The following is a 16,312-nucleotide window of genomic DNA, read 5'->3' as shown; positions in this document are numbered from 1 at the left end:
CCACCAGGGAAGTCCCAGTCCCCAGAGCTTTAATTTTCTCCAACTGAGTTCTTTCAGGCGCCGAGGACTTTAGATTTAACTAATCCTTCTGGTCCCTCATAAAATATAATTTCATAGTGTGCCAGTTTTTACCCATGATTCCAGATGTAACTATATGAGTTGGTGCTCCATAAATATCTGATGATTGGATGAAAGCAGAAGTTATAGAGACTGAGTTACAGGCAGCAGCAAAATCTTGCCCAAGGTCACCTGGGGAGATGGCAGTACAGCCCAGACTTTCTGACAAAGAATTAGTGTTCTTGCCCCTACCCTCCCTCCCTACCACAAAGGTTCTGTCCCCTGACCGTTCTGCTCAGGGGTCTCCATCCCCCACCCACCTGCGCTGGTTTCTCCTCTTGCCTGAGCTGTCTCTAATTTCAGTAAGCTTGAAATTCACTGGTCATACAGAAAGCATTTTATCTGCCCTTGCACATGCAAATTCTTTCCATTGGGATTTCTTAGTGTCCGGCTCCACCCCAGCCCACACGGCCATAAACACTCATGTGTCTACAGCCGGGCCCCAGGGATTCCAGAAATAACAGCAGGGACCTCCATTAGAACGCTGGAACATAGTAAGGCATTTCTGCATTAAGACACAAGCCCTTTCCAGCCCAGGCCTCTCCTGTCCGTCAAAGCACAAAGCAACCTTTACAAGTCAGGACAGGGAGGGGCAGCTGGGAGGGAGTGTAGATTTCTGGAAAGTCCGCACCTTCTCCTGCCGTCTCTCTGCTCTCAGATCTTCCATTCTAGAGAGTCTCCAGATCTGCTCCAGGCTCCACTTAGAATCTGAAATTCTTTCTTGGCTGTGGCATTCTTTGCCTTCAACGATCTATTCTCCCTTGAACTTGCCGGAACTGGAATCACGGCAGTGTGAGCCCATACGGCACAAAGGCCACTTTCCAGACACCCAAGACAGCCACCTGATTTGGAGTCAGGCACTGGGGAAGTGCCAGGAAAGAAGGGAGTGGCTGGAGGGGAGTGCCCAGTTTAAGGAGAAAGGAAAAGTCTAGCAATGACCCTCTATAAAAGGCATCTAGGGCGATCATTCCCGTTTCAGAAGGATGTTCACGAGTAGAAAGTCAGAAGTCAACACCTAGGGAGAGAAGTTTAGCTTTTCAAGTGTCCTCTCAAAAATAATACCAGAAGGGACTTCCCCGGTGGTGCAGTGGTTAAGAATCCGCCTGTCAATGCAGGGGACACGGTTTGGAGCCCTGGTCCGGGAAGATCCCACATGCCATGGAGCAACTAGGCCCGTGTGCCACAACTACTGAGCCTGCGCTCTAGAGTCTGTGAGCCACAACTACTGAGTCCGTGTGCCACAACTACTGAAGCCCACGAGCCTAGAGCGCGTGCTCTGCCACAAGAGAAGCCACCGCAATGAGAAGCCCGCACGCCGCAATGAAGAATAGCCCCCGCTCGCCGTAACTAGAGAAAGCCCGTGCGCAGCAACGAAGACCCAACGCAGACAAAAATAAATAAATACATTTATTAAAAAATAATAATACCAGAAGATAAAAAAAGCGTGTACGCATAAGATGACAATGATGTAAAAAATACGTATTTAGATGCATGACCTAGAAAGGCTGGAAAGAAATATAAAAACAGTTGCTTTTTCGGGGGGTGGGGGGAGGATTAAATGGGTGTTTTTCTCCAAATTATCCTTAAGGTCATTTCCCATTTTAAAGAAAATCATAATATCTGGCATTGCCAGAGACACCTGCCTGGAATTTTTTGGGTATTTTCCAAGGGAATTTCAGGTTTTAGGTGCCCGTCTGAAACCGAATTTATCTTGTAAAATGCATGCTTATGCCACTTTCTCCAGCAACTAATTCCTCTTTAATGGGGATGGGATTATTTCTAATTCGCGGTCCCCATCGCAACGTCATTAAAGGCTGAGTTCAGTGTATTGAGCTCCAAACCTTTGTCACGAATAGGAAGGTGGAGGAAAGGCAGGCGCTTGTGCAACAAAACAGCCGATGGTGTCACCCTCCCAGGCCGGACCTCACCAGGGCCGAGAGCCGCAGCTGCATTAGCCCACAAGATGTTGTGCACCATCTGCAACGGTGCTGCAGCAGGAGACCCGGCCACCGCAGGGGCGGTCATGCGAGCCTCCTGCTCCCGTGCCGCGCCCACGAGTGCCGGGGGTGGCGGGGAGGTTGAGGGGAGTTGGTAACAGCATCGCCATGGCAACAATGACGTCCTTGTACCCTGGATCTAATTGGAGGAAACCCCGTGGCCGAAGCCGCAGCCTGCCGGCCAACCGAACTTGCCCAAGCCGACCCACCCTCCTAGCCTCCGCTTCCTCTCCCGCCCCGCCTTCTTCGCCCCCTTCCGCGCGCTCAGTCCTCATTGGCCAGACGCGGGGAAGAAGGCGGGACTCTCGGGGACAGCTCAGCGCGCCATTGGGCGGGGGGAGCGAGGGCCGCCGCACTGCGGCCCGCCTCCCGGCTCGGAGGTAGGCTGAGACGGGAGGGTCCTCGGCTAAAGCGAAAAGCGGATCAAAGTGGTGGGACTCGCGCCGCGGCCGTGGAGACGTGAAGGTGAGCTCCTGGGTCGCCCCCGGCCCTCCTCGGGTCGGGCCGGGCCCGAGAGTCCGGCGGGAGGCCAGCCCCGAGGAGCGGCTGGCCTCGACGCCGCTCTCCTCAGGGACGGCTCCGGCGGGAAGGAAGGTGCGGGCCAACGGCCGCTTCCATCTTGGGCCGGGCGGGCGCGGGAGCGGCCCTTCCTCCTCCTCCTCCTCCTCCCCCCGCCGCGGGCCGCCTCGGCTGGCGCCCCCGGGCCTCCCGGGCAGCCCGCGGGGAGCGTGGGCGGGGGAGGGAAATTCAACGGTGCCGCGCGTGCGGACACAGACAAAGGGGGCGGCGGGCGGGCGGGCGGGCTGCCGGGGCGGCGGGCGCATTGTCTGACGGCGCCGCCCCCGCCTTCTGCCCGCGACCCCGCCCCGCCCGCCCGCCCGCAGGCCCTCCGCACTCCTCCTCGGCATCCGGGTCGGTGCTCGCCCTCGCTGTCCTGTCCCCGGCCCCATGGAGAAGACGGAGCTGATCCAGAAGGCCAAGCTGGCCGAGCAGGCCGAGCGCTACGACGACATGGCCACCTGCATGAAGGCCGTGACGGAGCAGGGCGCCGAGCTGTCCAACGAGGAGCGCAACCTGCTCTCGGTGGCCTACAAGAACGTGGTCGGGGGCCGCAGGTCCGCCTGGAGGGTCATCTCGAGCATCGAGCAGAAGACCGACACCTCCGACAAGAAGCTGCAGCTGATTAAGGACTATCGGGAGAAAGTGGAGTCCGAACTGCGGTCCATCTGCACCACGGTCCTGGTGAGTCCGCGACCGTCCGGGCGGCGGGCGCCGAGGCGCCTTTGTGTGAGGCTCTCCGTGGGGAGTTTCCCGGGAACGGGAACGAAGTGGGGGCCGGGGCCTGCCTGACGCCCTGCCGACGCGTAGAGGGCTTGAGGAGGTTAGCCTTGCCCTCTTTAACGCGTTATTTCAGTTCTTGAGATGAAGAAGCTGCTTTTTCTTTCTTTTTTTTTTTTTTCCGGTGGTAAGTATATCTGTCCTAGGTGCTGCGTTGCTCCTCCACCAGCTAAGCTTAAACGTGAGAGTAGGTTTGTAGAAGGCTGAAAATCGTTTTCCAGCGTCCTGAGGTGATCTGGGAACCCTTTAAACGTATTGAGTCAGTTCGTAGGCTTCAGGCTTCCGTCGAAAGAAGGGGCGGGCGCCTTTTCCATAAAGACCACGTATGTAAGTCGGTTTTCCTCCCAAATCCAGCAATGGAAATTTACTTCGAAAATCTGAATAGGTATCTCGTTTTTCAAGTAAGAGTATCTGTTGATTTTTTCCTTGTTAAAAGCGGGGAAGGGGGAGAGTTTGGTAAATGTGAAAAAGGCACAGCTAAATCAAAGGAATAAAATGTCCTGGGAAATTTCGGTGCTTGATACCATTTCTTCGCTGTTACATAGCTACACGTGAACCCCGAGGTGTTGAAATGAATTCGTTTCTGGTGTGGAGTAAGCGAGGAAAGCTTTCCAGGTTTTGAACTGTCCAGTCTTAGCTAGGGTGGCTTTGGGTGGAGTAGGGTGACTGCTGTATTCACGCTTATTGCTGAGAGAGAGCATTTTTAGCTTTGTCATCGTATGGATCTTTTGATCAGTAAGATAAGTTTTTAAAATGTCAATACCAGCATTATATCCTGAGGTGTTTTGAAGTGTTTTAATACTGCAAAGAGTCATTTCTACTAATAAAATATGAAACAGCCGATGCGGTTGCCTCTTTTAAGTGCCACTTTTCCAAGGGGCCTACTGATTTTTTGATGTGTTTGTTCCACGTTGTGTTTTAGGTGGGCTTTAAAAGACAAACATGCTAGATTGGTGATTTTTCAAGAGGGGATAGAGGGGGAAATGCCTCTTACTCTCCCAGCCTTTTCTTCCTTGCCCCTGAGATTCGTGGGGCAGGAAAGTTTTTTTCTCTCACCTATTTTTCCAGTACAAATAACAAGTGATCTGAACGAAATCATGGCTGATGGAGATAACTGGTAAAGGGGCGAAGGAAGCAGTGCAGAGCAGGTGTACGAGGTGGAGAAAACTTTGAGATTATTTGCTTTATGTAGGCGAGATTTTATGTTCATCCATGTCTTAGGTTCCACTCCCTGCCTAGCATAGAGGAGACACTTAGGCTTTTTGAACTGAATTGCTTGTATTCAAAAAATTTGCCAACTTGAAAGTGATGGTAGACTTCAGTGGCATATGGTAATGGTTATTGACAGCATCCACTCTGTCATCGAGGAAGACTATAAGAACTCCATATGTTAACGAGAAGCTTTTCTATACGTGTTTTACTTTGGGACACTCTCACAGCATATTTCAATCTCTTTGTTCTGTTATTGTTTTGCAATTTGTTACTTACCCTGCAGCAATTCAGAATTACCACAGAATTTTTCCTGTTCTCTAGCAAGTTAGCTGGGAATATTTGTTTTATTTTGTGGCTCCTATAAATTTTAGTTTCTCTAATGGCATAAGTAGAGGAGACTTTGCTTAGTTGTTAAGTGACTTGAAATAGAGACCAAATAGATCATTTCAGTAGGAGAGAACCCCTGAAATTAGGACAGGTTGTGTTTGTTTGTTCGTTCTGTTTTCTTCATATATACTAAGTGAAATAGAAGAGTTGATTCATCAGACACCAAGGAATAAATAAAATATTTTTATTAATGAAATGGCTTAAAAGACTAATTGTGACTTAACGGCCAACCTCCGAAAAAAGTCCTGAGGAAAGCCCATTGTCAAGTTGGCCGCTGTATTTGAGAGCTTAGCATGTGCAAGGCACTGTGCTAAAGCAGCATGGGGAAGAGCAATGCTGAAAACGGTAGATTTTGTCCTCCAGTAATTTATAATAAGGAGTGCATATGAGAAATACCCAAATATAAATAATTCCCGTAAGATGGTTATGAATAAAATGCTGTGTAGTTTAAAGGAAACAGAAACCTCAGGAAAAGCTTTACAAGGAGTGGCTTTTGGAATGAGCATTGAGGGAGGGGGATCAAGGGGAGGGGAGTGTCAATATATTCCAAGCAGAAGTATACAGGATGGGCCTTATTCATGGAAGAAGGTTTCTGTATGAAGAGCAGAATATGTGCAGAGCTGGTGCAGGAGAAAAGCCTGTAAAAGAAGATAGGAACTATATAAGAGAATGTCAGAGGGAATTAGGAACTATATAAGAGAATGTCAGAGGGAATTTTTCTCATTTGATTGACAGTGGGAAGACTCTGAAGATTTTCGAATGAGGTGCAGGTGGCAGTATCTAGAATTCGTGGTTTGGGTGCTAATTTCCGGTTTGTAATCTGAACTGTTAGATAAGGAAGTGATAGACAAGTGAACAAGAATTTGAGAATTGGTAAATTAGTGATTTAATCAGGAGTCTATCAAATAATGGGGAAAGAAGAATGAAATCTAAAGTTGCTGAACATGAGTGCCAAAATTAGGTTTTCTCTCTTTTTCCCCCGCTTTGGTGAACAGGAAGGAGAATTTAGTATGGAGGAAGTGGATGACACTGACTTGTTATAGAAGGCTAATAAAAGAGTAACGTGGAGGGCTAGGCAAAATTTTGGTTTTAAATAGCAGAGATTCTCAGCCTCATCTTTCTATTTCATAGAGTAGGTTCAGGGTGGAATTATTTGGACTATTTACTCGAAATGAGCGTGGCAGACAACTCTCAACCCAGTTGACAATCACGGTACTGAGAGAGGTTATTGAATTGTGCAGGCAGTAAAAAATGTTAAAATCCAAATATGTAATCTAAAGAGCAAAAGGAATTAACAAGACCCAAACGGCCAAGACCAAACTCTTCGTAGAATCTAAGAGGAGTTAAAGAGGAAGATATTACCAAGTTATCTCTGTCTCTCAGTGTCATTTGTGAAACCAGAGGTTGGGCTAAAATTTCTAAGTCTGTTCCAATTCTGGGACTATAGAGTTATATGGTCCCAGTCATTCCACCTGTGCTCTGACTTGCAACTCTAAAATGAGTAGTTTTTATAGTCCAGGTTGAAGAAGAACATGTCCTCAATCATTTAAGAAATGTGGAAAAACTAGCGACTTCAGTGAAATGTCTTTAGGAAGAGGGGATGCGGAAGTCATTGGGGATCCTGGTAAGCAGTGTTGGAAATAGCAAAGTTTAAGTGAGAAAGGTTAATACTGTAAGTTGTATGACAACCAGGCAGTGGTTAAAAACTTGAACAAGGTGTTTAAGAGTCATTAAGAACTGGGGTGTGAGGTAAGGGTAATTGAAGAAATCAGAGGGGTCCACAAAGCCCCTCTGGGACCTGGGAACAAATACCATGTACAAAGTTCATGACCTTGGAGTAAGAGCAGGACACTTAGAGAATGTACAAGATAACCTCTGTCTCAGGCAACCCCATGTTATCCTTCTGTGTTAATGGTCTTTTGATTAGACTGTTTTCAGTAGGTTGCTTTAGTATAATGTATAAACGGTTTCAGGAGTTAAGGTCTATGTTGTGATTTTTTAAGTAAGAATCATTTAAAATATATAGAAACTGAGATTTGTCTCTGGTTTGTAAAAGCCCTGTAATCTTAATTCCATAATGTGCTTGAATTTAATTGTGTTCTAAATTAATCTCTTAATGAAAATATGTCTAGTGCTAGTTGTTATTTTGAAGTAAGACCAATATGTTGTTTTTGATAGTTAATGAGTCTTAATGTAATCTTTTTGACATGATGGAAAAATTATGGGCTCTGAAATCAAGACTGACTGTTTTGGGGTCATTGCTCCATAACCTTATAATTTTGTGACTGCAGGCAAGTTTCTCTCAGCCTCTGTTTCTTTATCTATAAACTGGTGATGATGGTTCTTGCCTTTATAGGCTTGTAGTTAAAATAATAGGTAATAACTGACATTTAATGGGCATTTACTATTATATACTAAGTACTGTTTTAAGCACCTGATATACTCACTGTGTTCCCATTAGTTAGGTTGATAGTATTATTTATGTTTTAAAGTTGAGAAAACGGGGGCATAAGGAAGTTAAGTAACTTGGTCAGTATCACAGAACTAGTGAGTGGTAGAGCAAGGATTTGAACCCAGGTGGTGTGACTCCAGATGAAAGTATGTGAAACACATTTGGCCCTAAATAACATAGTTGCTGACTAAAGATCCCAGTGTTTTGAGGAATTTATACAGTTTAATAAATGTTTGTAAGTTAGGAGGGAGGGAGGATAGATCTGTGGTGGACAAAACTCAGTCTATAAATTTGAAGCCCTCCTTATATGCAGGATATTGCAGTAAAATTTTAAAACTTGACTTTTGGATTTTTTGCATTTAAGAGTGTAAGCTCCTTGAAGCTAAGAGTTGTTTCTGAAGAGTGAAATGGAATGGACATACATATTGTACATATAGGCATAGAAGTATAAGGTTTGATCAGTGGTTCTCAGCCAGGGTGAATTTACCCGCCAGGGGACATTTGGCAAGTTCTGGAGATAGTTTTTGGTTGTCAAGGCTGGGGTGAGAGTGGGGAGATGCTATTGATATACTGTGAGTAGAAACCTAAATGCTGCTAAGCATCACGTAAGGCATAGGAAAATCCCCCACCACAAACAATTACCCAGCCCAAATGTCAGTAGTGACTGAGGTTGAGAAACTCTGGGTTAGGTTATAAATGAAACAAGCAGTATTAAGTTGTATTGAATTGTATCACACCTGTCCTTTAGAGTCTTACTAATATATTGGCATCTTGTCAGAACCCTTTGTCTAGACTTCAGCTATTTTTTTTTCTTTGTCACTCTTGTGTGTATGCTATTTAACTCTGCAGTTCACCTTTCTGGCACTTACTCAGTGGGTCCTGCATTTTCAAAGTTCCACCTCAGGGTTTACCTCCAAGGCCCTGCGCTTTTTTCTTTTAAAAAAAACTTGGCACAGAGAAAAAGGATCCAACTGAAATTATAGTGAAATCTGTTTAGGAAGAGGCAGTTAAAATTGATAACAGCAAATATTCCCCTCTCCTTCATAACTGCCATTAATAGTTTGGCATATGTGGTTCCAGACTTTCCAGCCTGTACTGTGTGTTTATTTGGATGTTGCATAATTATACTAATGGCCCACTGAACATTTAGGTTGTAAACAAATTTTTCTCTTTTATAAACAACACTGGGAAGGACATCCTTGTTGCGTGCTTTATGCTAGGATTTACTTAGGTTAAGTTTTGGGAAATGAAATTTCCAATCAGAAGATACGCATTTTTTTTTTCCCCCAGATAGCCCTCTGAAAAGATTTTATGTGTTTATACTGTCATCAGCTGTTGTTGAGAAAGGCCATTTCCCCTTACCCTCTCCAGCACAGACAGTTGTTTGAGGTTAACAAAAATCTAGTGACTGGAATGGTTGAAATTTTACCTCCTTGTTCAGTTTTGGATGTAATGAGGACTACCTTTGTTCCCATAAAGGGCTGGTTACCAGACTTTTTTTTGAGCCTCATATACAGTTTCACTTATAAAATGATACCATAGCATGGGATTAGTTAATTCAAGGTCCTTGACAGTTGGGAAATCTGCTTGATCATATTGATGTTTATTTATTCCTTTTTGATATTTATCAATACGATTTTTGTATTTAGCACTAGTTCTTTCAGAGTAACAACGGAAAATATCTTTGTACCATTGACTTTCTAGGTATCAAGGAGGGATGGTAGAGAGGCATCATTTGAAAAGATGAGAAAAGAAAAACAACTATAGTTCATCCATTTCTACTTTAATTAAACTCTTAATCCATGGATAAGTCAACAGTGAAGGTTCCTGAAATATCTCATGATAAATAATTTGACCAGATTTGAAAACATTGTTTGCGTATTGAAGTGTTTAAAAACAAAATGATGATGATACCTAGAACTTCAAAATAATGGGTGAGGGTTATAGATGAAACAAGTGTGTCTGTGAATTAATATAGTTGCAACTGGCTTTAATGGGAATTCATTATACTATTCTCTCTTCTCTTGTATATGTTTGCAGTTTTCCATAATTAAAGGGTTTTTACCCCTAGAAATTTTCCACTCTTACGTACTTACACAAGAGGAAAGACCTGAACAAGAATGACCATAGCAGCTTTGTTCTAAGAGCAGAAAACTGAAAACAATCCATTAGTAGGAAAAAGGATAAACAGGTATTTTCATACAGTGGGATACTATTCGTCCGTAAAAAGGAATGGACTACTGACGCATACTATAATGTAAATGAATTTCAAATACACGCTAAGTGAAAGAAGCTTTGCACAAAATAGTACATAATGTCATTCTATTTATATGAAATTCTAGAACAAGCAGAAGTAGTCTGTGGGTGAAAAATCAGAAGAGTGGTGACCTCGGGATGGAGGCAGGGACTGACTGAAAGGGACAGGAGAGAACTTTCTGTGGTGATTGTAATATTCTTTGTGTTGATATGGGTTTGCGTTACACATGTATATGCATTTGTGGAAACTCAGCAAATATGCACTTAACATTTGTTCATTTCATTGTATGTAAATTTTTGCTTCAAAAGAAAATAAACTCTAGTTAGTGATATTCCTGTACTGATGTCTCAGTTTACACAAAAACTAGTAGAAATGGATGGATATTTGATAAAGCAGTTTGGTAAAAGGTTAATGGTAGGATCTGGGTGGTGGGTATATGGGTGCTCACTGTAATTGTTGGTTGCTGTATATTAGGGGTATAATATTCTACACGCTAAGGTTGAATGCCTTTAATACCTGTAGCAAAAAAAAAAAAAAAAAAAATAGTGAAACCCATGTCTTGTTGACCTCAAGATATGAGAACATGTCTCCTATCCACCTAGGAGATGGCCCTGATGGACTTGGCACCATAGCTTTTGTTTGCGTTTGGTGGTGGATGCTAACTAGATTAATGGGGGTAAAGAATGCTGTGGAAGACTTACAGAACTGACCGTACTCTGGGGCAGTGGTTCTCAAGCTTCTCGGTCTTAGGATCCCTTTGCACACACTTGAAAATACTGTGGGACCTGAAAGGTTTTGGTTGTGTAGATTATACCTGTAGATATTTACATTATTAGAAATTTAAACTGCGGGTTTTCTGATCCATTTTAGAATAATAAGTCCATTAGAAATTAACATTACCTGTGTTTTTTTTCAATTGTAGTAAAATATACATGATGCAAAATTTACCATTTTAAGCATGCAGTTCTATGGCATTAAGTACATTCACACTGTTGTGCGATCGTCACCACCTTTCCAGATATTTTTCATCTTCCCCAACTGAAACTCTGTACCCATCAAACACTAACTCCCCATTCTCCCATCTCAGAAACCACCGTTTTGCTTTCTGTCTCTGAAATTGACAACTCTGGATACTTCGTGTACGTATAATAACATTTTTTTTTTTTTTTTGGCGGTACACGGGCCTCTCACTGTTGTGGCCTCTCCTGTCGCGGAGCACAGGCTCCGGACGCGCAGGCTCAGCGGCCATGGCTCACGGGCCCAGCCGCTCTGCGGCTTGTGGGATCTTCCCTGACCGGGGCACGAACCCGTGTCCCCTGCATCGGCAGGCGGACCCTCAACCACTGTGCCACCAGGGAAGCCCTAACATTTTTTTTAATAAAAAAATTGAATGAGAAAAGTGGCATTGCTTTATAATCTGTTGTAGTATCACGTCTCTTAGCTTTTGGAAAACTCCACTCATGAGAGAATGGCAGTGAAAAAGCAAATAGTACCTTAATACGTATTATGAAAATGGTTTGAGTTGTGCCCTTCCCCATCCAAAAAGTTGGGGGGAGGGGTAGAAGTTCTCTGAACACGTTTCGAAAATTGCTGCTCTAGGGGCATTCTGTGTGATTGAGCAGTTTCTGAGGAGTGGTCATCGTGTGGTGATAATGAAATTTGTTTGTAAAACCTTCCCCTCCCTTCCCATTGCCCAGTCACTCCCTTTACCCCCCAAATTATTTGAGGAATATAGTTTTGGAGACCAGAAAAAATCACAGACTTGATAATAAAGAAAAGTTTATTTTAGATATTGGGTAAGAAAGAGTCCCTGTTCATTCCTGAACAACTAACTTGAGAACTAGTATGTTGGAATGGCTTCTGCTTCCTTATGTTGAGAATGGTAAAGTAAGGTTTAATATGATGTCTCACTCCCCAGTAACCAACCCAAAAGCAGAGGTGGCATGAATGAAATATGCAGATAATGGGCTTTTGGATCTGGTTGCATTTAGGTTCGAAAGTTAGCTCTTGAAGACAGGAAGTCAGGTTAGTTGTTAGCCAGCATTGGTTGAAGCGTTTCAGTGAAACTCGTCTTTCATGAAGATCTTGACTATCCATTTACATTTTTTCTGTCCAGCTGAACAGTATTCCATGATTTCTCTGTCAGCTGGGCCTTTTGCTTCGGATGGATATGGCGTGGTGTGGTGCGGAATACATGTTGTAAAGTATTCTCAGTTTACTGACTGCCTTTGACCATTCTTGTGTATGTTTGCTGCAGGCTTTACTTAGAGAAATGGAGAAACAGTGGTGCACGTGGTGAGACCATGACTATAAGGACTTCTGTAAATTTAATCTAAATGCTTTATTCTTTTTTTTTTAATTTTATTTTATTATCATTATTTATTTATTTATTTATTTTTGGCTGTGCTGGGTCTTCGTTGCTGCACGCGGGCTTTCTCTAGTTGCGGTGTGCGGGCTTCTCATTGCGGTGGCTTCTCTTGTTGCGGAACACGGGCTCTAGAGCGCAGGCTCAGTAGTTGTGGCGCAAGGGCTTAGCTGCTCCGCGGCACGTGGGATCTTCCGGACTAGGGCTCGAACCCGTGTCCCCTGCATTGGCAGGCGGATTCTTAACCACTGCGCCACCAGGGAAGCCCTAAATGCTTTATTCTTAAAGGACAGTCTTAGATTGCTCTTTGTAAGTGCCAGGGTGACTGTGGGAAGTAAGTGGGAAAGTACATAAAACTGCTTTAAAACCATAATGATACTGTGTTTTGGATCAGACTTTCTACTGTTACTCGTCTAGAATATTTAGTACTCCCATTTTCCTTCTTATTTTGCTCATTCCATCAGACATGACTTGAGCACAGCTCAGAAAGGTTTTGCTCTTTTAAAAACTATAGTATTAAAAAAAAAAAAAAAAACTATAGTATTAGATACCTGCAACTAAACATATATCAATACATATTAGGTGTTCTAATCTTTCAGCCTGGTACTATTTCCAAGTATTTGGCAATATACTTTTAGACCTTCAGTGATTGTGTTGCTCTCTCAGGATTCTGATGGACTAGTAAAGAGGTTAGAAAGGTTATAGTAAGGGTTTACGCATCCTTTAATCAGGAAATACTCTAGATTATTTGGGGACTGATTGCAGAGACCAGGTATTTGATTCTTAAGGATGTCAGAAACGTAAAAAAGAGTTTGGAAGGATTGACTATCCCTTTAATAGAGTTATGCAATATGTAAGTTAATTTTTATGTAATTTAGCTTTTAATATATTTGAAAAAATGCAATATTTAAAAATCGAGGGACTGACATTTGAAATGGGGAATGGTATATATTGAGGTGATTTTATGTTCCTGAACAAATTGAGATGGGAGTCTTTATCAAACTACCAATGGTCCCCTGGAAATTTTTATTTCCTCCTGACCTTTCCCACATCTGCCAAGATACTTGGAGTAGAAAAAAATCTTGAGAACCATATAATTAGAGAAAGGATCAAGAGAGTAGCAACTTCAAAAGATTAGGGGGCTTCCCCGGTGGTGCAGTGGTTGAGTGTCCGCCTGCCGATGCAGGGGACGCGGGTTCGTGCCCCGGTCCGGGAAGATCCCACAAGCCGCGGAGCGGCTGGGCCCATGAACCATGGCCGCTGAGCCTGCGCGTCCGGAGCCTGTGCTCCAAAATGGGAGAGGCCACAACAGTGAGAGGCCCGCATACCGCAAAAAAAAAAGATTAGAGAAGGAGGTAGGGGACAGTGCATTGGCCCGGCTCAATGACAAAATTTGTTAATTTTGATTAAATATGACTTATTTTTTTTTCTTAGGCTGCTTGTGCTTTTGTTGTAATATTTAGGAAACCATTACCTAATCCACGGTCGTAAAGATTTATACCTGTGCTCTTATCTAACAGTTTTACCATTTTAGGGCTTACATTCAGACTTTCAGTCCATTTGGAGTTAATTTTTGCATGTGGTGTGAAGTGGGACCCAACCGTCATTCTTTTCATGTGGCTACTCAAGTTGTCCCAGCACCATTTGTTGAAATATTCACGTATGCTTGATCTGAATTTCTCAACTTACGGGGAAAATAACAAGTGGTTTGGCATAAAAGCTCACTTAAGGGAAACTTGTGATTGCTCCATTCTTCATGCTCTAGCCAAATTGTTCACCCAAAGCCCTCCATATTTTGTTTCTGTCCCTCTACTCACTGCTTTTCTTGGTTGGAAGCCCTTCCTTCTCCCATTTCTATATGTTGAAATCACACCTATCCTACCAGATATAATTTAGGTGCCACTACACTTGTTATTACAGTCAGTTACAAATTACAGCCTATTAATACCTTCAGATCTGTTTCCTTCTACTCTCCTATGTGCAGTTATGGGTGGATGAGACATGTGTTTACCTGCAAGGAAACTGAGCCATATTGATTTACTTAGTTACATAGCCAGTTAGCTGTGACCTCAAATTCAGTTCTTCTAGAAGAGTGTTCTTTCTGTTCCCTCTGCCTTTCATAGTAAAGCCTTCCTTTATAGACCCTGTTCTTCTGAGATCATCTCATCTTTCTCTGGGTTCTCTCGTGTGGAAGTTGGGGAGAGTCAAGGCTTTATAAGTCTATGCTCTTCAACTAGAGCAGCTCCCTTTTATCTCTTTTACTGTTTACTGGTATTGCTTAAAAAAGACTTAGAGCAGGGGGGAGAGAAAATAAACACTTCAAAAAAATTTGAAACCATTACCCTGTTAGACGGAGTCCAGGCTCCTTAACAGGACTTAGGAGACCTTCAAGCCTTTCCCTTTAGCTTCCTTTCTCACTACTCATTCCTTCCCTCTGTGTTCCAGCCACATGGAATTATATGGTTCTCTCCTATATTCTGTACTTTCTTAGCTTTGCTCTTATTCTTTCCCCTGTGTAAGCATGGGTTGTTGTATTAATATAATGTTTTGTTTTCCACCGTCTAGTAATGAGATCCAATTCTGTATTTATTTTCTGGAGTGTACCAGTGTCCTGAGTTCCTCTTGTGGCTGCATCTAAGTCACATCAATATTGGTAAGCTGTAAGGGTATGTAGGAATAAGGACTTTGTCTATATTTTTTCTTCTGTATACTATTAAGCACTGCTTTATTTTTCAAGGTTATTTTTTGTGCTGTACCCAGTAGTTCAGTTGAATATAATCAATAACCCATGTAAGTTTAGGTGCAAATGCGATGAATTTTTTTTTCTTCTTTTTAAATTTTCTTTTCTTTATGCTCTGTAATAGGTCTGGTAGACGAAAGGCTTAACTACAGGGTTGTATATAATTCAGCTGCAGAAGTAAACGTATGTGGCATGGGTTAGCCACAGATGGAAAAATTAGTCTGCAAATAATTGTGTCATTTCTATAATGTAGAAATGGCTTAATTCAATTTGTCATAGACTTACAAAAGACAAAGCTCATGTGAAAGTACACTGGTATCTTTGCTATTATCTATTTTTGGTAGTTTTCCTAGGATATAGCAAAACTTGACCCATATATGCTAAGCTAGTAAGGCAATTTTGACCTATTTTTAATTACTTGAACATATTCTCTTTTAGGTATCAGGATGTCTGTCCAGTTGGATTACTTATGACCAAACTAAGATTTGACTTCCTGTTCTGTTTGTTTTGTTTTCTTTTCCTTTTAAGGAACACTCTTGTTTTCTCACTATCATTTGTCATGTTTTACTTTGCAAATTGCAGTGGCTAACATAGTTTCTGGAGACTAGTAAATTGCAAGTTCTCTAAGGGGAAGGAAGTATGGACATTGATGCTTGCCTTGGTTCTTTTGGTAGCACTGATCTGTAAATGTTGGTAAATTGTGGTTGTTTATGTGTAATTGGTTTTAATGCAGATTGACAAATTTGGAAATCAGTATTAGTGTTTCCAGTGTATGTGTTAAACTGTCCTTCCGAACCTTTATATCTTAGCCAGAGGGTTGGGAACTTTGAGCAGAAGGGATAACATTCGTATCTTGCTGTTGTGGCCACTCAGTATCTAGCTGCTAAAATGTGGAGATACAGCAGGTCAGACACAAAGGATTGGACATTACATTTGTTTCTAAGAATATCTGGAATTGGCTCGGCTGCCTTGGGTGAAGTAAGGGGACAAAGACCATGATTTTCTTTAATACTGACACATTGCAATTTGCACAAACCGTATTATTTGTCAGAGGCTAAACTCTTTCTGTTATGTGTCTTCACCACTGCAGTCATAACAGCTCTGTAGCTGCGTTGGAAGATGGGATGAACATTCTTATGCAAGAGAGCATTTTTATTGTTTTTAAGTGCTAATTGTTTAGGAGAGGAGAGAGGGGTGTACTATGCTCACAAAAGGGCCACTAAAAGGCACCACGGTGCCACAATAGATGTTGATAGCAATAGTACTGTCATTGGTGATCATTTTGCCTGGGTCATGGGTGGTGGTGGCTAGACATTTTACAGACCAGGAGAAAGAGTTTGGAAATAATTGGGACAGGGACATAGATCAGAGCTTTTTCTCTTTTTGTTGAGAACTTTGAATTCTTTTTATCTGTTTCCTCCCCTTCCCCTTTGCCTGTTTATCTTCT

General features: G+C 42.8%; 1 protein-coding gene across 6 annotated transcripts in view; it reads left to right on the top strand.

Moving 5' to 3' along the window:
• Nucleotides 1-2,399: 2,399 nt before the first annotated feature.
• The window catches only part of YWHAQ (tyrosine 3-monooxygenase/tryptophan 5-monooxygenase activation protein theta), a 33,150-nt gene continuing 19,237 nt past the window's right edge, over nt 2,400-16,312 (top strand). For 3 of the 6 annotated variants that reach the window (XM_032652626.1, XM_032652625.1, XM_032652624.1), the window contains exons 1-2: nt 2,454-2,579; nt 2,999-3,356. In XM_032652626.1, coding sequence (XP_032508517.1) covers nt 3,063-3,356 — 294 coding nt within the window. In that variant the 5' untranslated portion in view covers nt 2,454-2,579; nt 2,999-3,062. Of the gene's footprint in view, nt 2,709-2,998; nt 3,357-16,312 lie in introns of all 6 variants that reach the window. The other 3 variants (XM_032652620.1, XM_032652621.1, XM_032652622.1) reach the window with 3 other exon arrangements.

This window comes from Phocoena sinus, chromosome 13 (genome assembly GCF_008692025.1).
Source record: "Phocoena sinus isolate mPhoSin1 chromosome 13, mPhoSin1.pri, whole genome shotgun sequence".
In the NCBI taxonomy this organism is placed as follows: Eukaryota; Metazoa; Chordata; class Mammalia; order Artiodactyla; family Phocoenidae; genus Phocoena; species Phocoena sinus.
This window is presented reverse-complemented; position numbering and strand designations above follow the sequence as displayed.